The sequence below is a fragment of the Mauremys reevesii genome, linkage group 7 (assembly GCF_016161935.1).
Source record: "Mauremys reevesii isolate NIE-2019 linkage group 7, ASM1616193v1, whole genome shotgun sequence".
Taxonomy (NCBI): domain Eukaryota; kingdom Metazoa; phylum Chordata; order Testudines; family Geoemydidae; genus Mauremys; species Mauremys reevesii.
The window spans coordinates 105,823,795-105,849,111 of NC_052629.1; the positions used below are offsets into that span (position 1 = coordinate 105,823,795).

Below are 25,317 nucleotides of genomic sequence, written 5' to 3' on the forward strand. Positions count from 1 at the left end.
TCTGGCCTCATTGCCTCAGCTGAGAGGCAGCTGATTAGTCACAGGTGGGGCTGGGTCAAGCAGCCCCTAAAGAGTCAGCCTTGTGGTACAAGACCTGAAGCCCTGAATGGGAGTTTTGCTTGAGTAAGAACTAAGGGTGAAATCCTGGCCCCCCTTAAAGTCAACAGGAGCTTTGCCATTGACTTCACTGAGGCTCAGATTTCATTCTGAATAGAAATTTTAGTATGTGCCCTACACACATATGTCCTGAGTGGGATGGTCTCCAAAATGTGCCCCATTTATCAAGTGGAGAGCTGTGGTCTAGCAGAATAATTATGGGCTGGGTGTTAGGAGACCTGGGTTCTGTTTCTAACTCAACCTAGGATTCAAGGAGTGCCCCACGCACACCACTGCATTTGTTTCCTTGTTTGTACAATGGAGGAAAATATCACTTGAACAGCATATATGTGAATTAGGGAAAGCAAGGAGGGACTGTATACTACAGCCTACATGTGAAAGCTAATTAGGACCCTGACTATCTGCAGCACCACCTGAAGCTGCTTGTGATGCTGGAGTTTCCTTTCCACTAGTAACTAAGGTGTTTTTCACACAGGTAGCGATAATCTTCAGTTATAATGTTCTCTTCTTGCTGCTGCCTCTGCTGCTGGAAAACCCTAGAGCACTTAGCTGACTTTGAGCTATTTTTTAGTCCAATTGTACTTATTCAGTGTATGCAAATAGCCTTGATAGACTCTTCATTGCTGAGTTCTGTGGAATTTTCTTAGCAACGTGAGCCAGCTTAACTGGTCCATTGAAGGCAAGTTTCTTTTGCCATGTTGTTGCTCTGAGAGGTTGTTGCCACAGGGCTGAGGAATGGGCTAATTGAAGAGATGTGAAAATTTTCTATGAAGTTTTTCATGGGGGGTGGTGTTGGTCAAAAATCAACATTTTTTTTTTTTTGGTTCCTGAAAACTGATCGTTTTTCAGTTTTTTGACAATCTCCCCTCCCTGAAATCTTCCACACAGAGAGACATTTTCCCTGGAAATCTCCATGTTGTCAAAAACCGCACAATCTTGCAAACAAACAAATAAAACCATCCTGATTTGATGGAAAATTTTTGACCAGTGAAAGACCTTCGACTCTGAGGACAGAGAATGAGTGGGAAGAGCGCTTGAGGAGAGAAGTACTTTCCTCGGGCACAAGGGCTGCTGTTAACATTAGATGCACCAGTGTTTACAACCTCCTCCATTCTAGGCACCTGTTGCCTAATGGAGTTTGTGGAGACAGCTACTGTGAGGAGAAGGATGATCTTGGGTTTGAGACACTGAACTGGGGCTCAGGAGTTCTGACTTCAGTTCCTGGTTCTACATGGGTGATCCTGAGCAAGGCACTCAATTCCCCAGCTGTAAAGTGGGATAATAAAAATTCCTTTGTCTATCTTGTCCAGTGATATTCTAAACAGTCTGGAACTGGCTCTTGCTATGCACACATCGAGCACCTAGCAAAATAAGGCCCCAGTGTCTAAGTACTACTGAAATAGAAAAAATAATAATACTCATGATAGGTAAGAGGGGCAGAATCTGGCCCTAAGTAGCATCTCTCTCTAGACACCGATTGGTTATTTATTGACCCAATAAACCTGCCTTAAAAATGCAATTAGAATTGTTCACAACAAAGGACGGAATTTGTTAATTTTAACACAATTTATGTAGTTACAGAGATTAAATGGAAGATCAGACTAACCACCAGAAACTGACTCCAGTGAAATCCCTCTATACTAGCTTTCAAAACAGGAACTCTTACTCAAGCAAAATGTTTGTGTTAATAGATAACAACTTAGCTTACAGACATAGTGAATGAATGACCAATGCTGGGGTTTTTTTGGGGGCAGAGGGTTGGGGTTTTTTTTAAAGGAAAGTATGTGGGGGTACTTGCAACCAGCAGAAAGTATCAAAGATGGAGAAGAGTGAGAATGGCAGCTGTAAGGAATAGAAGGGAAAAGAGAGTTATGATTCCACTGTTAGCTAAGGTAAACCTTTGAGGGTCACGGCCACATTCATTTGTTCGCATGTAGGATTAAAGATTAAACTATTGCTGCTGTATGGTGCAATGTACATTCTAAATCAAGGGCCAGATTCATTCCTTGAATAGGCACTGGCGTAGGAATGGAGGGAAGTTAGCTGGTGTGTCCCCTGTTTGGGGACGGTGGGAGCCGACGCAGCCCGTAGCATAAGGCAGAGAAGCCCTCAGGCAGGTCCGAACTTGAGCCCCTCTTGCAATGGCCATTATGAGCTACTTGAGGGGCTCAGAATTGCCAGGGAGCAGGACAACCCTGGCTACTCCCTGGCTTTCCCCCAGGCCTCCTTGGAATGCCCCTCTGCTCCTCAGATTCCTGCAGAAGTAGCAGAGTTGGTCCTGCAATATGTGGGAGGGGCAGTTCTTAGATGGGTTATGCCTTTCCTAGGCTCCTTTGTGCCACAGGGCAAGAATGAACAGGGCCCCAAATAGTCCACATGTGGACATAGTGAATGCAGCTTTTTCCATCCACGCAACTGGGAATGTGGCCAAACATAGCTCACATTTGGTGACTGTATCATATCATGGTCATATACAGTGCAGACCTCGATCCAAACTCAAGGAACAAAAAGTTCTATTTCTGTCACTCTCTGTTTTGCTTGAGACAATTGTATTTATAAGATCACAGAGGAGTTAAAAAAACACCAAGTGATTTTTAAGAAGTACAGGCTAGTGGCTAAGGCACAGGCCTGGGGCAGGGAATCAGGACACTTCGGAGCAAATTCCTATGTCTGCCACTAGCTTTCTCTGTGATCACGGGGCGGTCATTTAAACTCTGTCTCTGAGTTTCTTCCATTTGTAAAATGGAGACAGTTCTTATTCTGTAGAAGGTCTGCAAGGCTTAGTTCATTCCTATCTGTAAAGCACACTTTGATCCTGAGATGAAAGATGCTAGAGAAGTGCCACCCACTATTTAGTATTATTAATTATTATTATTACATAATAATAATAATAATAATAATAATAATAATTTAGAGTAAGTGATTTATTCACCTGAGATTAAATGAAACTGCAGGAGCAAATTGGAGAAGGTGACTTCAGAGTTCTCTGGATTCACAGTACTCCACCCGCCATGGTGCTCCAGCAAATATCAAGTTTCAAGCCTTATACCATCAGGACCAACTCCACTTTCCTAACCATCCCCTGAGGCATCACATGATTTCTATCAGCTTGGAAGCCACGGTCTTGTCTGAATTAAACATTTCATGGGGGTCACATATGTCATACACCCATGCTTTATCTACAGGACACGTTCAGCTATAATGTGTATGGGGTCACCATTGGCTCACACAACCAGGGAGTCCTTAAGAAGCTCATAGTCAAAGAAAACCATGAACTCTTAAGGAGAAATGTGTTATTAGAGCATGCTTATTTACCAGTAATTCATTGTGAACAGAAAAATGATTCCAGATGGCAAGTGAATAACCCAGCTCAAGTTGGTTCATTCATTCCCGAGACAAGAAGAGGAAGAGTTTACTAGATATACTTGTCAGCTACATATTACAGACTCTCTTTTCTGATAGAAAAAAGCCCCTCACCCCTCTTTTTCCATTAAACTTTCCTGAGTAGCACTGAGATCAATAAAGAAACCTCAGCAGGTGACCTTCCCTTCCACCTTTCAGCATGCTGCTGGGACTCCCACTTCAAAACTCATAAGGAACTGATTATGGACTTCATGGTAGGGGGCAGATGTTTCATCATTTGCTTCTGGAAGACAAAATGATCGTTCACCTCTTCCATTTCAGAGGCCATTTACAGAAAATCCAGTGCAGGCAGGTGTAATTTACATCTCCACACACCGGATAGGTTCCATATCCTGGGCAGGAATTCACCATGTAGAATCATCACTGTCTCTCAGGTTTTCCAGTGGGGCAGCTTAAACCCTATTGGATGCTCTCCGCCTGAAACAACCAATGAGGGGAACTTCTGAACCTGTGCACACCACAGCTCACATGCTATGACTCCTGCTCTGTCTAGCACAGCCCCCTTTCCGAACAGCGCTGACCCCATTATGGCCATTCTCTGGCATAACTGAATTTGCAAACACTTTACCCCCAGCTGGATTATCTGCTACTGGGGACCCTCCCTGTGAATGAATCTAATTTCTGCTCTCCAAGGTCTGGGACACGCTGTCTCTGGAAAAATAACACACATCAGAGAAAACACAAAGTGGGTAACTACCTGGCTGCCATTTTTAGAATTCTCAGAAGAAGCCAGCTCTCCAGCAGCCAAACCCGGCCTTCGTGGCATTCTTGCACTTATTGGAGGCTGGTTTATAAAATGCCTGGACTCTTTTCAGCACAATAGCCCACTCCTTCTCTTTCCAATCAGAACATTATATTAACTCTGAGAGCCCAATCCAATGCCCAGTGACGTCAATGAAGGCTGCAGCTGCCCAGCACTTTTGAAAATCATGCCTTTCTTGTGTAGGTGCCTATCCAGAGATTTAGGAACCTCACATTAGGCACCTAGGTTTGAAAATTTTGGCTGGAATATTTTGAGAGGTAAAATAATAGTAGTTTATGCTTTTACTTAGCTGCGCTGCTGGTATGTGCTCAGACATTATGTCAAGGGGTGTGCTAAAAACCCCATGACAGTAACTTCTATGTCACATTTCATCTAAGGAGCTCAAAGCACACATTAGTTAAGCTTCATACTATATAGGTGGGGCAGATAAATTATTCTCATTTAACACTAGGGGAAACTGAGGCACAGGGCAGTTAAATGACTTCCCTGAGGTCACACAGGGAGGCAGTTGCAACATCAGGAAGAGACCTCTGTTGTCCTTTCATCCAATCCCCCATTTCTAACCACTAGATTTTTCTCCCTTTTGGGGTCTAATCTAGTTTTCCTGTGATGGTTCCACCAAGGACCCTCTTGCAGTGCTATATAATAGTAATGCAGGGATACTTTTTGCTGTATAAATGGGGTCCAACCCTCTGTGCATGTTGGAGGAGGCAGGAGAATATCTCCCTGTTAACATACCTCTTGCTTTCCTTTCTTTCCAGGTCCGATTCACCTCTCATTTATACCAGTTTCAGAACTGTGATAACTCCACTGACATCCATGGAGCAGTTATTCCTTAGCTGCCCTGTCGTACATGAGAGGAAAATCAGGCCCTGTGTCTTCCAGTCTTTCAAAGAGTTAACTTGTCATTCACATATTTCATTTCTGTTTTACATAATACTTTGGCTTGCAGAGCTAAGCAGAAAGATGCAACCCTGCCCTCTGCTCCAGCTGGCTGGAACCTTCTCCGATGTTGTTTGAAACTATAGGACGCCTTACTAATGTTGCTGTAAACCATAGGAAGCCTTACGAATGACCCCATTTTAGCAGAATGCAGGCCAAGACATACACATTCCTTAGTAGAATAAAATTAAGGGCAGGATAGGTACACTGATGAAAGCTCTCAGCAACGTGCTCGTCTCGGTGCCAAGGAGCTCATTTAGCCCTATCTAGAGAAAAGAGGGGCCACCTTAATTGGGTTCACGTCAGCTTCCCCACAAAAGAGTGAGATCACAATATAGACTTGGGGAAGTATTGTTGTAACAGATTAAGGACCCACTCTGGCTCCCATGAAAAGCAATGGGAAGACTCCCATTAACTTCCATGGCAGATGGATCAGGCCTTATAGGCACGATCCAGCCCGGTGCTGAGCAGCTCCTGTGAGTTGCTAAATGCCCACAACTCACAGTGAAGTCAGTGTCCAATCAGGCCTGTGCTCCTTAGAAGGGCCACATTGATGGTATTGCTAAATAAAAGAACAACTGGTGTTTTACTACAATGTGTAATGCTCAGTGAACCAAACAGGAAAGATTTAATAGGTGCTGTTAAGTGGGAGAAGGAAAACTACATTCCTGTCCATACCTTTGCTATTTCTCTCAAATGGGATGGCAGGATCAGCGAGCTGGAGGCACCGAGTGCCCGTGTTACCAAACACAAAGGCTTACATAACAGCAAGGAGGTCACTGTAGTCATTAACCTCGGCTCAGTGCCAGGTGCTGTGTTCTGAAGTCACCTGCTTGTTTGATTTAAATGTATAAGTGGTATGTTAGAAAAGAAGAAATGTTCCAGCCTCCTCCTACCACCAACCCTGTAGATCAGGAAATCCCAGGGGAAGGAAGCAGAGAGACTGCAACAATCCTTGGTGTGCGACAGTCCCCACAGCAATGAGAAAAAAATATATATACAAATATTGAAATCCTCACCAGGGGTCAGTTCTGCCACCCTTAATCACATGAGTCAGCCCATTGAAGCTAGTGGATTGAGGCGCATGGATATTGACCATGCCAAATCAGAGCCTGAGACCAGGCCTGATTCTCCCATCACATGGGTGTAAATTGGGAGTAATTCCGCTGAAGCCAATGGAGTTACACTGGTATAAAACTGATGTAAGTAACAGGAGAGCCAGACCCAGTGAGTTTGGCCTAGCTAAGTAATGAGCCACAACATCAGGATCTTGGCAAACTGGTTCTTTTTCTCTCCTTGGCATCTTTTCCCATTGTAATAATTATCAGTACAACCTAACTTTATCTAGTGCCCTGTTCTGACCTTCTCTTATCTGATGTCCCGCCCTTAAGTTCTTTTACTCTTTGGCTTCTGTAATCTAATGTGTGTTATCTACATGTGGTCCGCTCCAGTGGGTAGAGAATAGGACTAAGTTTCATGACTTCTTGTTTCTATTCCCAGCTCTACCTCAGCCTTGCTGTGTGATCCTAGACAAGTCACTAAACCATTCTAAGCTTCCATTTAGTCAAAGGTAAAATAAATATATGTCAAGCATGTTAATGTCAACAGCCGTTTCTTGTTATGGCTATGCCCCACCTGCATTTGACTTCATCAGACTTCATTTCTTACCTTCTATCATTTAATGGTTTTTTTTCTGCTAAACTTTGAAGAAATTAAGATGCCAGCAACCAAAAATGGCCATTAAAATATTTTAGCGACGCATACAAACCTTGGGATCATGATAATCATCTTTTAGATTTATGGTAGGGTCAATATGTAATTTATTCATATTTCTAGGCTGCAACTATAGACGACTGAAGTCAATAGGAATTAAGTGTGTGCATAAAGGTTACGTGTTTCAGTGTTTTGCTGAATACAGCTGCTTTATTGAATAAGGGACATAGTGAAGGTGTCTCCAGTTATGGTCCCAATCCACTTAAGAATGTAAGTATATGTTTAAATTCAAGCCTATAGGTAGTCCTATTATCTTCGACTCGGGTATCTAAAGTTAAATACGTGCATAAGTGCGTTACTGGATCAGGGCCTATGTCCACGATAGGTGGATGTATGCAAGTAAGTATGTAAAATTCAAAAACTTCATTTGGAATTTTCAAAAATTGTCCAATTTTCATGACAAACCTCTGAAACATTATAAACTTTCACTCAACAATGGCATGACTTGCACCGCATAAAAGGCCCTATTTTTGAGCAAAAATTCAATTTTTTCTAATTTCTTTTGGACAGATATTAGTTTTCCTAACAATCAGGCACATTTTTGAATGTATACACTTTTTTTTTAAAGGGGGTAAATGCCATTTAATGGAAAACAAAACATTCCAGGTTGCAACAGGACCCAGACTAGGATTAAAAAAATGTTCACTTTTGCTCTGTTCTAATAGTAGGTTTTTTTAATAACTCCAGTTCTGCTTTAAATACAGTACCTTCTACTGCAGTGGCATAAGAATTTCTGCTTCCAATTCATTTTAGAGTAGATTGCAAAGTTATATTCATATCAGAACTACAAGGAAGATGGGGATGAGATTGTGGTGTTTGTTAATATAAAGTAACTGGTTTAATATATAACGTCTGTAAAGAGAGGAGATGGGAAAGGTGAATGTTTACTATTCAGAGCCTGCACGCAACCAGCAGTCTAGTGCTTTTAGGACTAGTGTTTTTAGGACATTTTATGAGTTAACAACACACACTGGAGAACGGAACCCAGTTTGACACATTCCTGAGCTATGTTGTTGGTCATGCAAGGATTCTGTAAGATCACCACCAAAGTTACAGAAAGACTTGGGTCATATGTCAGTGTGTTTTGGTGGAGTAACCTGTAGGTCAGGAAAATAATATTCACTGTCCCTAAATGCTTGTTAGCCTGGTACTGGACATTGCTAGGGATATGTTTCTGGACTATGTGGACCGCTGTTCTGACCCCGTACAGCAGTTCCTGCATAGATGCAGACACAATGCTGGCAGGAAATACATAATTGATTTCCTCCTCAAATGGTGAAAAGACAGACTCCAGGCAGTACAGATGTCCTCCTGTGCAGAGCGTGAGAGCAGCATATGTTATGCCCCAGTTCTGTGAAAGAGGAGTAGAAAGCAGGACAGAATTTGTCTTCCTCCCCAGACTCACAGAGGCCTTTCAGATCTCATGTACCATTCTGTTGGATATGGGGCTTTCACAAGAGAATCAGACCAAAATGAATTAGCAATTAAATCTGTGTTATGTCATGCAGGATCTTCCTATTGGCTGCTTAATTTCTCAGTCTAGCCCTATGACTATTATTACTACTAATAATCTCTGGCTCTTCCTTAGCACCTTTCATCTTAGCATTTTATAAACATAATTAACCCCCTGCAGTATTTCTGTGGTGTATCATTATGCCCATTTTATAGATGAGGAAACTGAGGCATAGAGTGGTTCAGTACTTTGCCCTGGGTCACACAGTGAGCTATAGACAGAGCCATGACTAGAACCCTGCAGCCCTGAGTCCTTGTTTTACACACTAACCATTAGACCCCACTGCCTTGAGCCGTTAGCTTTTCATTCGTTAACCACATTTGCACTGCAAACATGTTCCATGGCAGTCAGATACCACAGAGGTAGGGTGACCAGATAGCAACTGTGAGAAAACGGGACAGGGGGTGGGGAGTAATAGGTGCCTATATAAGAAAAAGTCCCCCAAAATGGGACTGTCCCTTTAAAAACGGGACATCTGGTCATCCTACCCAGGGGCCACCACAGTGACTGACAGGCATGGCATGAAAACAAATAGAACAGAAGGGGGAACAGAAATGTCTCAGGACCCCCAATAATTTCTGAGCTTTGATCCCTGCTGAATATTGGTCCTATGCCTGTGACATGAAGCAGAGCAAACATCACTACAGTTAACTTTGGCCCTATCAGGATCACAAAAGCTTCTGAAGTTAACTGTGGACCAGCTCCAGCCTCACCCTTTCACCCCATACCTAAGAAGTTATGTCGAGGGGAAACAAAACTCAACAACTAATTTCTTCTCTCAAAGATGATTGGGGGAAAAAACCATTTCAAAAGGGATTTAAAATTTCCATTTTCATTTTATTGTCAAAGTAAATATATTTTATGAAGAACAAAAGAAAAATATACAGAATTGTAACTTATGTACACTGGCTTTATAGATATTTTTGTTTCCAATTTACACAAATTTTGATATGTTATTAAAAGATATTTTATATAGATATGCATCTATGTACAGTTTTATTTACATACATTCATAGGATGTGAGATAAACCAGTCAACAAAAGATAGTTCATTTATATTAATTTCTAGAGGACAAAAGGAATGCATTCCTAAAAGAAGGTCGTTTACGCTCTATTGTTCTTACATACAGTATGTTCTCCACTTCTACCTACTAATGTGAGAATTGCAGTGTTTTATTTCCCATTTGGCTGACAAGAAGACCGACAGATGCCATCTGTGAGTGGAAAGGAAATGCAATACCCTTTATATAATCGTCTCTGATTTTTGAATTCTATTATAGTCTAAAGATTCCTACAATCGGCAGAGTTAAAAAAACAAAACAAAACAAGAAACACAAACATAATATTGTTGCTGCTACCATCTGATTATTGTTTAAAATTCCCTTCTTAGCCACTTAGGTGGCTACCATATGTAATTGTTTCTACTGGCTACTGTTCCCACCCTTTCACACCCCAGCTGCGTGGAGCTCTGACATGGCTGTTAATAATAAAATAACGCTTTGCACTTAAAGATCCCCATCAGCTAAGGATCTCAAAGTGCTTTTACAAACATTAATTACGCCTCACAATCTCTCCTGGGTGGGATATAAATATTACTATCCTCACTGTACAGATGAGGGAACCAAGCTATGAAGAGTTTCAGGGCCCGAGCCTGCTAGGCATCTGCTGAAGTTAGGGGGAGTTAAAGATGCCCACCCAGCACCTTTCAGGATTGGTGCTCGCCCAATGTCACAGCATGAGGTGACAGCAGAGCCAGGAACAGAAACTAGGAGTCCTGACATCCAGTCCCCCCTGCTCTAACCACTCGACAACACTCCTGATAATGAAGAGGATAGTGTCAGCCAGAGCCAAGGTGTCATCACTGTTTCCTTAAATATGTGGGCATCTCCCCTATGCTCAACACATTGACCACATCAGATGGAAGGCATGCAGGCAGTTTACGCTGATCCATAGTGAAAGGCCTTCACTCCAGCCCATTTAATCTGGCCTGAGTGTTTGGGTTTTTTGTTTTAAAGACCTTGTCAGTTCCAGTTTCCGGGTGCAGATTTGCCGACCAAGTTATGAACGGCAAGGACCACTGAAGGATGGTGTGTTAGCGAAATCAGGGACACCAAATCCAATCCCACTACTCCCCACCTCCCAACCGTTCCTCCTCCTCCTTTTGCCTGCCCCCACAAATCCTTGGCTCAGGCGACTGAAAAACAAAGGAGCTGTTTTCATTTCAAAAGGAATTTACTGTTTCCAAACTGGACAAATAGACCAGCTTAATAAAAACTCACAATGAATGGCCCTGTACATGAGCAAAGCCCTCAGGAATGCCAGGACTATAATTAACTAGCAGCAAGTAGCCCATAAATTTGCCTTGTGCAGCAGAAAACAGCTAAAAATAAAACACTGTAATTTCCAAAAAGAAGCAGCAGCAAAGGGAAAGATAGAAGGAAATGAAAATAAAATAAAATAATAATAATAATAATAATAATATTAATAAAAAACCCACCCCACCCTCCCGCAAAAGAACTTTGTTCTCAAATCATGTTTGTAGGACACAAAACATTCAGAGGCGGTAGTGTGAAGTAACAGCGCTGACTGTTCTATGGAGACAAATAAATTATCACAAGAAATATAGTGAGCAAAGTGCTGTTGTCGGCTGTTCCGGGATGGACGGGTGGCAAGGGGTAGGCGGGACCAATCAGTTCACTGAGCGCACAGAGCGGTTGTTTCTAGGGAACCGGTGCACCTTGACGTGTTTGGATAAGTGGTCACTTCGAGCAAATTTCTTCTCGCAGACAGGACACTGGTAAGGTTTCACTCCAGAGTGGGAGCGTCTGTGCCGGGAGAGCTCATCTGATCTGGAGAACCTGCAAGCAGAGGTTTAGAAAAGAAAAACCTCTTCAGATTTTTGCTGCTAATTCTTTAATGTCATTGTTACTTTTCCATGGCCCATGCTGCATGCATGGAACTTCATGGCAGCAGCGGGGATAGAACTCAAGTCCTCCTGCTGCGGAAGCCCAAACACTTAAGCTAAAGGAGAATCTGTCAGCAGTATAAGGCCCATGACATACAGTGGAGCAGTTCTCATTCTAGCCAGCAGAGGGCAGCAGTAACACACTACCCACTTCATTGCATCATTCTTTGGTGCTCATGGAAATTAGAACTGATAGCGCTGACTGGAGACAGGTCCTAAAGGGGTTACCGGTGTATAAGCTTTACCCTAATCCCTGACTACACATACACACAACCCAGCTATTGCATCATCATGACTGACCTGCAGCACCCCGTGCTATTCCAATCCCAAACCTCACAAAGCTCTGCCAATGCACATCAATTCTAACCCACAGCATCTTCCTTAAACTCCAGTTCTGGGCCTCTCCTGAGCAGAGACCACCACCAATGCTCCAAAGCTAAGGCTTCTGCCAGTCTCACGTTGGCATGCTCAGAATGCTGGAGGAACAGCAATATCCTCAATCACGACTAGTTTGTGAGACTGTGGCCAGATACTATGTGAGGGACTACCCAGGCAGAGTCAGCCATACTTACTCTGAAGCCACTTGGCTTATTGAATCGACCTAAGAATTTGGCCTTTCTTCTTCTCTCCCAAATGATTAAATAAAGGGCTATTAATGTCTCACTGTCAATTCCTGCTCCCAGTTACACTGGAGTAAATCCAGAATGACTCCACTGACCACACTGCAGCTACTCCGGATTTACACTGGTACAAATGGAGATAAGGATTTGGCCTTCAGTTACCAAAATTAGATTCCCCAATATCATTTTATTTTTAGACATCGCCCACCCGCAACTGCCAAGGAATAGTCCCCAAATAGCCGTCGTGAATCTCAGAGGCCCACTTTAAACTCAGATAAACCAGCTAATCCTTGGGACCGAGCAGCTGGATTGGCGCTATTTCTGGGAGCCCAAGTGTTAACAATGTTGTGCTAGGACAGTTCCTTCTGGATGCATGCAGAACTGCCGTCCAATAAAGATGATGAGTGTGAGTTGCCAGAACACTAACAAAGAGTGGTACAGAAAGAGTTCTCAAGAAACGGTATCAGCTGTTTATTTACAATAAATACATGAAGTCGTGAGTGTTTGCTGAATAAATAGGGGAAAGGACCTGTGGGAAAATGTGCATTTGTGGAACAAAAACATCACACCACCACTTATGTAAATATAATATATTTCTGGAGGGGAAATAAAGAGCACCATTTCAGGTGGAAAGAGACTTTACAGCTCATACTCTAAACCCTTCATGCAAGAAAATACATAAAAATTGCAACTAGAGATGATCCCACGCTACCAGTTGATGGTCAGGATCCAAACTTTGCTAACGTTTGGTGTGTTTGGATTTAGGAATTTTTTTTTATTCTAAGTTTTTATTCCCCTGTCCACTACAGAGTGGATAGTTTAGATTTTGCTACAGATCCAAACTTTCCGAAAGTTCTTGAGTGTCGTGATCCAGGGCTGAATTTGGGCCCATCTGCACCCGCAAACACTTCCCTCACACTGCTAGCCCTTGCCAGCAGTGGGTACCCAGCCATGACCAGAGCCTGGAACACTGACATGACCATGAACTGCTCGTGAAACTCCTTCACTGGGCTGGCCCTGATGCAGTGTCCTTAAAGGAATGATCTTTAAGAACCATGAGTTCATAGGACTCAGAAACTTTTCAGAGAAACTCAACAGGCGAGAAAGGGAAGGGCAGCATACACAGTACAGAACTTCGCCAAGATATCACAGTTGCAAGTTGACAGACATGGGATCAGACATGTTGGACAAGGAACTGATTTGTTTGCCAGGGAAGGTAGTCACTTCCTCAGGTGAAGGAAAAATCCACCTCAGGAGAGAGGTCCTTGAGACACAAACACAGAGCAATCCTCATGGCAGGGGCAGGAGCCGGAAGATGCAGGGGCTGCCTCATCCAGGTGTCTGTGTTGTCAATATCATTATAAAACACAAGGAATAGTGGGATGGAGGGACCTGAAACAAGCTCAGAGCAAGACAACTGCAATGGGTCTCTGGCAATTGCACCAAGGGAGAGGGGAGGGAGTCATATGTCAGAGATGTGTGTGTTACGTGAGCCTTGGAAGCTAATGTGAGTTAATATGATAAAAATACACTTAGCCTCATAACGAAGCCCTTAGTTGAAGAGGTAAGAATGTTGCAATGCTGTCACCCAGCATTCATGGAAAGATCACCTTACCGGGCCCACAGAAATAAACCCCTCTCTCTCTCCCTGTGTTTACAAAAACAACCAACCCAAACGTTGGAACAGGAAAGCTGGTAGAATTCTATTGCCTGCGATACGCAGAGATCGGGCTAAATGATCGTAAAGGTCCCATCTCACCTTACAGTCTAAAAAAATTGATGGAATTCCAAATTCAAGCAGGTAGCAAATGCAAAAGAGGCACCACTTCCGAATAACCAGCCCAAATGTTATGATCCCAGCACCTAAGAAATGACAGCTCCTCCCAAATAAAGACAGAGGCCGTTTGGAAATCTCCCACAAACACAAGGAGCCAAATTCACCCCTCTTGTAATTCCACTGCACTTGATGGAGATGGGCCAAGGATGAACGTAGCCCCATAAGTGCAGAATGACACTGAGTTTGTTGCCTTCCTTCCACTCTACCTGCTGGCTTCAGTCAAGGAGCTGAATCACACTATTTAGACAGACTGTCAGCTTCGGCTCATGGGAGACCTATCTTGTAAGGGAGCGATTGCATCTTGTTAGAATTCTCACTTCAGGAACAGGTGAGAGTATTTTCCGCCTGAGGGATTTATTTCAAAGGCTGCCAGGGACTTGGGAGGGTCAGCCCTTCACAGTTTCCCTCTGAATTCAGAAATAAAGTAACCCCGCAGTTGGTGTAACTGGCATTCACTACAATGTTGTTTAAAAAACTCTGGAACCCAGAGAAGAAGGTGATTCAGAGAGCACAATTATGATCATCTAGTCTGACCTCCTGCACATTCCAGTTCCATCAGTTAACTAGAAGTTTCCTAAGAAAGTAGCTTCTCTCTGTTGCCTTTTACATGTCACTGTGTGCCCTAGCTCTTCTTCGTCTTGTATTATAGGAAAGGGAGCATCCAACGAGCCCTTTCTGTACCACTCCTATGAAACAGGCAGGGGCAGTGTCCACAACACGGCCCCAATCCCGAGAGCTACTGGGGTACACACAAGAAAGAACAATAATGGCCCACGTTGTGACTGCAAGACCCAAACACAGAGGTTCTTCAGGCACATCTCCCTTTCCCATGCAGAAGAAAGGCTCAACCATTTTCACAGCACCTTTCCCCGTCCTCAAGACCCTGCAGAAGCCTCTATGCCATTCTGGGGATGCCAGCTAGGGCAGGGGATCGAGACTGAGCAAATTTGAGGGAGGAGGGGCTGGAATATGGTAGAGGGATGGGGAAACAACACATTGGATGAGGGCCAGAGCAGAAGCACAGGGTCTCTGTGTGGATGCCTCTGGCCTCCCGGGGTGTCCCTGGGGATCCAAGAAGCTTGGGCTTGAGCCTTGTGGCCTTTTAAGTTGAAAGGAAAAGCCTCCTACCTAACAGGATGTTGTGAGGGATCTATCTCTGCGAGGGGATCCCCACAGGGATCTCCTCCCACCATCCACCTCCTGCTTTGGTTACAGCACCTGGACTTTCTTTGTGTCCTGTAACGCACTGCGTGCTCAGGAAATACACAGCCTCATCCAGTAAGCTTCCTTTAACACAGCCACGTCTTTATACAGTGTAGAGGGGCCTTGGTGTAAATGATAATCAGCCCCAAGAATCTTATTCCCAATTTGGGGCCATTGTGGTGCCTTGAGTAGGCAACTCCAGCAACTTGCCTATACTATATCATTGCCAAGATCATCTTCCTGAGAAGTTATAGCCAACTCACACTCATCACCATGGTTTACAAGCCCTTTAAACTCTTCCTTCCAAAGTGCAGTCGCTTGCATCTGTCTTCACCAAATTTCCCAAATAAGAGACTGAAATTCAGGTGTGAGTTTCATGGTTTTGCCTTTCTCAGAAGCAGCAGGCAGTAGCCACTGACCTAGATGAACCTAAGGTGTAACCTGGTCTGACACGGATCAATACTCTGACCGGTACAACAGGATACTGGACGAAATGGGTCACTGGCAGTTTCTGTACTCTGCTGTTTGCATACTGCCTAAGACTGAAAAGAGCAGCTCTCGCTTTCTGTGATGGAGGGGCAAAAGTTAGTAGTGGTCAGCTTCAGAAAGGAACTTGGGAATCCCACGCTGTATGCGGCTTGCAAAAGTTTAACCTTGCCCATCACTTTGCTTTGCTACACTTAAAGATTACATAGAGTTGGTTGGGAGTTTGTTTTAGTTTAACTGTTCTGCCCATACAGGAAGAAGGAAAAGCTTCTCCCCGTGCCATCCCACCCACAGCTAAACGCTATGACTCAAATTATACCAAGCAATATTCTTCTAAATTGCTATTTTCCATGAACACCGATTTTAAGTTCATTTTGTTGAAAAAGAACTACACCATACACACACGGAAAAGAACGTGGAAGAAACCAGCAGCAGCATCTCAGTGTATAAATTCATTTGGGATGATATAATACTAAGAACAGACTCCAGATGTACTTGACTTAGTCATGTGAGCTCACAGCTCTCCCTGAACTTCTGGAAAAGGTAAATATGCTTTACTGATGAAAGGGGCCTGTGTAATTCAGTGCTCACTTGGGTCTGGCTTTGGTATGTCACTGCAGCTCTGACTTTGATGTCTGAGAAGAACACATGGGAGTGCTGGAATCTCAAGCTTATGAGATGTGTGATAGAGGGAAACAGCCCCTTTGAAAGTCTGCCCCCTCCTTGGTCTATGGTAGTGATGGGCCCCAGCTGAAAAATTTCAAACTGGGATCAGAACTCATTCAAAGTTATGGGGCATTTGGATCCGGGGTTCTGGCTTATGCTCTCCGTCATGCTAAATGCAAAGACGCAATCACAATGACGGGTTTGGAAAAACATCCAACGGCCAGAAACAAGCCTTTTTGGTATGGAAGTTATTTAATCCCTAACCTCCACTGGGCGTCTGCCCATAAAGAGTTGTGGCTGTCCAAGCAGTTGGCTCTTTAAATTACAGGTTCTAGATGCACTCACCATCTGGATCAGTACTTCTCTTTACATGCCCTTCCATTGCCCTTGTGGCACTTTTGCTAGGCACCATTCACACTAGGCTTTAACCCTTGTAAGGCTATGGACATACAGAGGCTAAACTCACCTTGGGTGTCACGCCATGGAAGGCACCCAAGAGAACATTAGACTATATTGTTGCATATATATTCCTAATCATTCACCTTTGACTGACATTCTGGAAAATACCAATGTTCTCATAAGATACATCCACAGAAGATCATCCACAAAAGAACAATTCACAAACAGACTCCTGAGGTCTGATCTTGGACTGCTGAAATCAATGGGGAATCAGAGAGGCAGAATCAGAGCCCTGGCAAGTCACCTTCTAACCTCAAATATGCCTGGGTCAGGACCATTGTCACTGGTGGTTAGCTGAATACTGCAAATCAATTTCCCACAAACATTCATTCAGCTTTTTAAAGGAATTAAATTTTGGCCACATTTCAACCCTTTGTTTTGTTCCCTTTCCGTGAAAATTTGGACAATTAAGTTTCACTAGCATCATGGCTCATGGAAAGCAAGCATTAAGTTTGCACAGATGCTAGTGAAAAGCAAATCTTAAATATGCTCCCTGCAAGCACTGATACTGAAAGCCAGATAGAAAGGACTATGCTCATCTAATGAGAGAATGGAAAAATGCCATGTGATTTATGTGACCAATCACAACTGAGCGACACAGTCAAATTTCAGTTCATTTTGAATCGCAAGGCTGGAAGTAAACAAAGCTTGTGAAAAATTTCGTTGGTAGCAAATAAATTAAGGAAAATTGCAATCTGCTCATGGAACCTCCATGAATTAGAAAAGGGAGGAAACTGATCACGGGAAGTATTAGCTACAAATGATCCACTCAGCCCTAGTGGCAATGGGGAAATCTCAGTGTATCAGTTTGACGAAAGGGACAAGATTCAGACTAGTTCAGATCTTTTCCTTTCAAACACATTCATCCATCCCTAGTGATCCCATATCTCGCATACCTGCATTTTTACTCATGTCTCTCCTGTTATCTCTTCAGTTCACAATGAGTGTGATACATTTCCTAACCACACATTGCTCACCAAAGCACTACAGGATGTTTTTCCTTTTGCCAAGTCTTTCAAATATTTTTGGTATAATTTAACAGGAGGGATTTGAGATGATGTTTGGTTTTCATCACAGAGTATGAAGTTTCATTGCTAGTGTTAAGAAACTGGCTGGGTTCCAGAGCGGATTGAAAACTGGAGGAGAAGGGGTTTCCATGGGAAATTTCAACTTTTTAATCACAAAAGAAATATTTGTCAGTTTCCAGTATTCCAACAAATAATCAAAACTTTTGAGGAAAGCTGACACATTCAGTGTACATTTTTACTTATTCAAAAACTCAATTTTCCACTGATGAAAAGTTTTGACAGAAAATTTTTAACAAGCCCTTCTGATTGTTTTCACTGATTGCTTTTGAAATGTACAACGCTCAGGAGCACATCTGGATGGGCATTAATATATATTTCTAAACCAGAACATAAAATAAACATAGATTAAATTTGAGTAGCATATCCTACAATGAGATAGCATTCCCAAGCTAGTATTTTATTCTGGAAATTACAAAATTGTTTAGAATGTTTTAAAATTTTATTAGGGTCTTATTAAGCATGTATGTCATTCATAGCCCTTCATTGATTGTATTTGACCTCCATGTAGCTGAATCTACAAATACATACAACCATGTAGTATTAGTGATGAAGTGACTATGTTCCAATGACCTAATTTGCTTTGTGTATCCTAGTTTACATCAATGGTACACTGGAGATGGTATGCTGCAATGGGACCAATGAATATACAAAGCAATGCCTGCAGTAGCAAGTCTAATCTGGCCATTATGAAATGAAATACCAGTCACTGGGGTATTTTTTTAGACTTTTGTACAGTTAATGTCAACAGTAATGCTATGCTATTCAACGCACCAAAGTCCCTGGATTATCTAACATTAAAAGAAGTGGTTTTAATTTTAAAACCAACCAAACAGGTTTCAGAGAACAGCAAAATGGTTTATAAATGAACTTGGTTCAAACCTGTTTGGCAGGCATATTATGTCAAGTGAATGATATGTTTATTGGATACAGAGTCTGACTGCATCCTAGTACTGACCTCCATCCACAACCGGGCCACGTGCATGCAAAAGGTTTTTCTCCTGTGTGTCTCCTCAGGTGCGCTTTCAAATGGCTGCTTTTAGTGTACATCTTGGTACAGCCAGGGAAAGAACATTTGTGCATTTTAATGAGTTCTGCTGCAGGGTTCTTTTGAAATTTCTGGCCCATGATGATCCCCGTTTGACCCTGGATCATGCCTCCTGGCCCAATAGGCTTTGCAGCAATAGGGACTGGAGCTATGCGGACAAATTTAGAGGACAAGTTCAAATTGGATGACTGAACGATCTGCGGCACAAGTGCAAATGTCTGTCCTTGAATGTTGACTAGGAGCTGTGCAATTTTAATATTCTCTTGTGCAGGTCCTTGTGAACTAGGGCTTGTATTTGACTCTTGTTTGATCTGTACAGGCTGAATTTGGAGCATGACAGGTATCCCTCCTTCCAGGGATAGAGCTCCGTTTGAAACATCGCTACCTTCTGTTGAGCTACTTGATTGTTCACTTTTACTTTCTTTTAAATTAACGCTAGCTACCAGATGGTCTTTTTGCTGGACTGAAGCAACAGAAACTTGGCTGCAAGCTCTCAAGTCCTTGGTCTCACTTTTAGGCCCTTCCTTGAGATCCAACTCCATATTTTCTTCCAGAAACTCCTCAATCTCCTCAAGTGTGGGCTGAAATGGTCCAGAATCTTCCATATCCACTGCGAACTCAGGCAATCTGAAATATTCCTCTTTCACTACTGGCTGAAGTCTCCTTTTGTCCCACCAAGAAGCAGGGGTGTTCCCCAAGGAAGCCTGGGACAGTAAATAGTCTAAAATACTATCTTGACTTTCAGCGCTAGATGTGCTTCCATAGCTAGAGCTGAGAACCTGGGAATCAGGGCTGGAACAAGAGCAAAAGCTTGAAGAATCGCTGTCATCTTCTGACACAGGTGAGGGCAGCATCTGATACGACCTCCCACCAGGCATCATGTCCCCAAAGTATCCAACAGGGGATCTTGTGGATGAAAAATATTCATCAGCAGGAAGCAAATGATCCACCATTCCTGGATAATCTGTTATGGATATCCCACCAGCATATACCACACAGTGAAAGTTCAAGCGAAAGCCTGAATATAGGGAACAAAAATATTGACAGTCAGAAGTCAGGTTTAATCATTCACCTTCATGCACTAGAAGACCTACAAATCTCTCTAGCTCAAATGAGAGTCAATGGCATGCAGTTTCACTGAGAACACATGTTGCTACATGCTTTCATATTGCTGGATCACCCCCAAAGGATTCTGAGTGCCTTGGCATTTTCCAAGATTGCACCACATGTTTGCAAAAGAATTCTTTCAGAAATCATTTCACAACTATGTGTTCCTTAGATTTACAGTGTCTTCTCAGACTATTACTGGCAAGAGGAAATACATTTATAATCTTTTGCCTGACAATGAAACAGAGAGCCAAAGAAGAGAATGAAAAAAAAAAGTGTGGAAATCTTTACCACCCAAAAAGCAAATAAAAATAAAGTTTATAACTTGGGTCCATAAAAGAACACAATCCTTTTCTTATCTTATAGCTTTCCAGTGACTTTATTATTAACTTCCTCAGTTATTCAAATATAGGCTAATCAGCAAGGACCAATCTGCTAGGAGCCAAAAATATTTATTGTGCTTCAGCATTTACTAGTAAGATTTTCCTTTCCAGATGTAATGAATCAGTTTGCTAACGTCATCATCACCTGCATCACCCTTAATAAGACTGGCACCATGCTGGGCTAATTACCATGTGCTGGCAGGCCAGCTGATTGTGCTAGTGTCACCTCATCACTCCACGCTGCCTGTCACTTGGATACACAGCCTTGAGATGATCTAAACATGGTGCCAACTTCTAAACTGGGAACTTGGAACCAAGCTCTTGCGTAGGATTTCAACTCATTGTGACTACAGCAAGTGACTGCATTTTGTTATATTCTGAACACACGCAATTTAGTAGGGCCAATGGGCCTGATCCTTCAACCTCTTACTCACTTGAGCATTCTGGTTGAAGTCAATGGGACTACTCACTTAAACAAAGAACTACAGGCTCAGATGCTTATTTTGCAGTTCTCTCTTAGGCGAAAGCAATGCAATTCCTGCAGCCCTGAATTCAAGCACAGCAATCTTAACTGGGAGTTTTGTCTGAGAAAACACTGCTTAACAGCTGCATGATATAACCCTTAAGGAGCTAAATAAAAGATGTGCAGACTTTGCTGAACACTGGCCCTGGGTCCTCTGCTCTGCTCAAGGTGACTGACTGAAAACTGAGCTGCATATGTACACCATAAAGCACGCCTCTCTGTGGAAGGTATGTGGATTGCTGAGATAGATAGCATTTGATCTGTCAATAAGGGTGTATTTGAGAGTGAGAGAGAGAGGCAATCAGAAGGCATGTGACCTAGCACGAAGGAAATGCCAGTTAAGCTTCTTGCACACTCTCATTTTCCACAGGCTCTGTTGCTGTGCTGGAGACACTTTGCCATGAATAGTCAATAGCATCCAGTTTTTGGAAGGCTGGGAGATATTTATTATTACTCCAGGGCACCTATGCTGTCTGATCTGCAAATTGCCTCTGTCTTGTAGGAGGAAATAAAAATAAATCTGTGTACTCAATCTATAGCTGATGCAGTGCACAACAACCTTCACAAGTTCCATCAGCATCAGTCTATTAACGTTCCACAGGAAGTAGAAGTAAAAACACACTTCTTAAAGCTACAGCTTCCTTATTTATGTTTATGTGTGGAGAAGGGTGGTGGTCATTTCGAAGAAAGGGGAATTAAAAGCCAAGTTGTACATTTTCCTGGTTTGCACCCACTGTCAGTCATCTGTTCCTGCAAACTGATAATGAAATACTCACATGTGCTCAAAGTGAGGAAGTTCAAACAAAGGTTAGTGTCCATGTTCTGTGACCTTAGCCTATAATCATTTCTAATGGTAAAAGTGATTGGCAGCATACCTGAAATATGCCTAGGGGATTAGGAGTCAGATTTTGATCTCAGTGCAAATTCAATTACTCCAACAGAAGTCAGTGGAGCTGACCAGTGAACAGAGATCAGAATCTGGTTCTGTGAATCTTTTATTGCTTTCAAAAAGGGTTCTCTGATTAATGTCTTGCTTGCCTCAAAAGCAGAGATAACCACAGTTTAATGTGGGGCAGAAGGGAGGGTGCATTCCCATATGGCAGATGGCTTCAAATCCTGCCTATTCCCATGTTGCTCCAGCTCTAACCTCTCACTGCTGTTGCTGTGACCACAAAGATTTTGCACACAAGACATTTTTACTAAAGAGATTTTGTGTGTGTGTGCGCGCTATCTGAGTGACAGCAAACTTAGCATAGAAAAAAAAGTTTTTTTGTAGATTTCTTAAATGTCCATTTCAATCTGGAAGCCATTCTTGCTTCCACTGAAATCAATGACAAAATGTCCACACTACTTGCCAATCTAAAGGGCAAAAGACCCTCAGTACCATGGCTAAAGATATGGCCCAAGCCAGACATTTGAAAAGAAACAAGAACCAGTTAGGTTAATACAAAATAATGATTATATCATAAATATAACATTTATATACAGCATTTGCATCCATAAACATTCCAAAACAATTTATAAAAGAGGCTTCTCTTCTTATGCCATTGAAATGCAGCCACCTCTAGGGTGAAATGTAGCAGCTGATTAACAGTGCACAGCAGCATTATGGTCTCCAAGTTTCAAAAGACTTCTCAGCTTTGTTTTCTTGCATGTTACGCCAGAGTCACATTGTTCTGTTTAACAGTTGTCTGTTTAGTGACTGGCTAATAAAAGGATGGAACACATATGCCCCTGTACAGCAATGTTTCAGAGTAACAATTACAGGAGTCAAGGCCTCAGAGGCTTGCTGAAAGATAGGAAGAAATTTAGCAGCCTGTTATTCCTGGTGATGTTTACAACATCATAGGAAATACCATATCACACAACTGATAACACCAACAGCATATTTTGCCAATTGGTGCTTGCTAAGCAGCCGTGGATATGCTGACAACCATTTTCCAGGGAAATCGCTTTTCTCTGAGGATTAAAAATGTGTAAGGGCCTGATCCTGCTCCAATTGGGCCATAACGCCGACTATAAAGTGACTTTGAAACACTGTGGGCCTTGAATTTCAAAGAAATCAGGAGCCAGTTAACATATAAAGGCATTTTTAAAATAGAAAAACTCATTAGCAGCCTGGAAGCTGCATTACTGAAATGAGTTCTCCAAAGTAATTTTCCTGGTACTGAGCCTCTCTTACAGTACATTTTACAATACAGAGTAGTCATGCCAAGGATTACCTCTGCGAGGTGCACTAAAGAGAGGATGCATTTGATACAGCATGATATGGTGATAGCTACTTTTAAAGGGATGGTGTTAAGGGACAGCCTGAGGGTTATCTACATTAGCATCTGAAGAAGTGGGTTTTTTACCCACGAAAGCTTATGCTCAAATAAATCTGTTAGTCTTTAAGGTGCCACCGGATTCCTTGTTGTTTTTTGAGCGTTATTAGGAAGCTCAGAAGAATGCTTTCCAGCTCGCATGGTTTCCTCATTCCACAGCTTGCAAACGCCCCAGAACCCTTTTGGAGAAAGCAGGCTTTTGAAAAGCTCTTCCACTTTCCCCTGCCTTCCTAAAGAGGAAACGCTTTCATCTACAGCAACCGCTGCAGTGCTGGGGAAACAATAATCCGCTGCCTCGCTCGCATACACATGCTGATCACACATTCGTTCCAGGCATTTCTATGCTAATTTCTCATTAGTGAATGGAGCCCCCGCAACTCACTCGTTGCACGGGGCAGAAAGCGGGGATGCTGCAGTTCAGAGCCCCTCGGCCTTGCCAGGTTGTGAGTCAGCCCAGGATTTGGGGTTTCCTTTGCACTCAAGGCTGAAGAGCCGGGGTGTGTTTAGCCCACCTGGCGGGGCTAAGGAGCGAAGGAACCCAATGCATTGCTACTGCTCCCCCCCCCCTTTCCTCGGCCCCAGAGCTCAGCTTGACCGAGAGTAACCCTGCCTCGCTGCTTCTCCTGTCAACATTACCATAACAGCCTGCGAGCAGAGCACACGCAGCCGCCGCCTCCTGCTCCCCACCAGCGCCTTCTCCGGCAGCCCCGGCCGGGCGGGCTGCAGGCAGAGGGGCACGCGCCTCCCAGCGCGCCAGGGGGAGATGCGCTTCAGCTTTGCAGCCGCTGCTCTCCTTTGGGGTGGGGGCGGGGGGGGGGTGTCTCCCTTTTGCTCCTGTCCGGAGCCACAAAACAACCGACCTCTGCAATCCACATCCATGCATCGCAACGCCCGGTGCGGCCACCCCCGTGCAAAGAAAAGAGTGTGTGTGTTGGGGGGGCTTTAGCCATCTACTCGTTAGCCTTCTGCAAAGAGCTAGTCCTCCGCATCTAGGGTGGGAGTGCAAAGGGGGGGCGCTCTCTAATGCCGGGGCGCAGGACGAGCCCGCATTGCATCGGCAGAGACCGGCAGGCTCCTGGCTTTGAGAGAGGGGGGATTCCCGGTCCCCGTCTCGCCACTGAAGCGGGTCTCAGCGCCGGGCAGAGAGAAATGTCCCTTCTCTGCCAGTCCGCCCAACATATGGTTGTAAACATCGCCCCGGCTCCTGCCCGACCAGCTCCCCCGCCCCCAGCAGAAAGAGGAGCCCGTGTAAATACAGCCAGCTTGTGGGGTCTTATCTTCCAGAGTCCATTGGGACGGGATGGCACGAAGGACCCCCCCACCCACACGGCACTTCAACAAGTCCAGCTCTCCTCCTTCCCCCTCCCCAGAGCGTCTCTCCAGCACGTCCCCCCCAGCCACCCCGGATCTCCTTCCCTTGACCCCGGGGCTCCAGGCGCCCCGGCGGGCCGTGCTAACCCGGCCCGCAGCCCCATGCGGGCAGGGCGCTCTACGCTACGGGACACGGTCCTGCCCCCGCCCTGCGGGTGAGAAACGTGTCTTTGCTCCTTACCTGAACTTTTCTGCACAGACACACACACACCAAAAAAAAAAACCCCACCAAAAACACCCCGGATCAAAGGCAAGCAATATCCCAGCGGGCAGCAGCTCCTCGTGGCATTCAGAACCAGCGCAACGCCCCAGCAATCTATCACCAAACCCCACAGCGCTCCTAAGGAGGGGGCCTGGCCGCTTGGTAAACGTTGTCCTTGAAAACTGCCTGGAGGCAGGGTCCCGATTTGCAACAGCAGTGGCAGGGCTGCTGATGTGTCCTTTAGCTCCCCTAGCGTAGTACTATATCCCCGTCACATGACTGCCAGGGAGGTTATCACACTGAAGGCAGGGGAAGGCTTGAAAGAGGCTCGACCAAAACCGCTCACATCATTGGCCAAAGCAGAAGCAAAGGGGCTGGCCGGAGGGTTTTGTCGTCAATGGAAGCATCTGGCACCCAATCCTCTCTCTGCCTCTGCCTTCCCCTCCGCCTCCTGCCTGCCCCTCCTGTTCTGTATCACAGCCAACCAAGCTCAGGCAGGAATGTTTGG

At 44.0% G+C, this 25,317-nt stretch overlaps 1 protein-coding gene across 2 annotated transcripts; it reads right to left on the minus strand.

The window, feature by feature from the left end:
• Positions 1–11,047: 11,047 nt before the first annotated feature.
• Positions 11,048–25,143, minus strand: KLF15 (Kruppel like factor 15). Of its 2 annotated transcripts, none has more exons than XM_039482862.1 (3): positions 24,789–25,143; positions 18,810–19,917; positions 11,048–11,388 (listed from the first exon to the last, which is right to left on the minus strand). In XM_039482862.1, exons 2-3 carry the CDS (start codon positions 19,850–19,852, stop codon positions 11,220–11,222), a joined length of 1,212 nt encoding a protein of 403 aa, XP_039338796.1. In that variant the 5' UTR covers positions 19,853–19,917; positions 24,789–25,143; the 3' UTR covers positions 11,048–11,219. The 2 variants fall into 2 exon arrangements, with proteins under 2 accessions (XP_039338796.1, XP_039338795.1); XM_039482861.1 differs by lacking the exon at positions 24,789–25,143 and adding an exon at positions 23,135–23,407.
• Positions 25,144–25,317: the final 174 nt, after the last annotated feature.

Bases quoted from the DNA above. Each gene is read 5' to 3' on its own strand.
- KLF15 (XM_039482861.1), bottom strand. From the start codon at position 23,177: ATGCTGTATCAAATGCATCCTCTCTTTAGTGCACCTCGCAGAG. The intron at 19,918-23,134 runs GTAATCCTTGGC...CCCTATATTCAG, and splicing joins CTTTAGTGCACCTCGCAGAG to GCTTTCGCTTGAACTTTCAC. The intron at 11,389-18,809 runs GTCAGTACTAGG...CTCTGCTTGCAG, and splicing joins TGGCCCGGTTGTGGATGGAG to GTTCTCCAGATCAGATGAGC.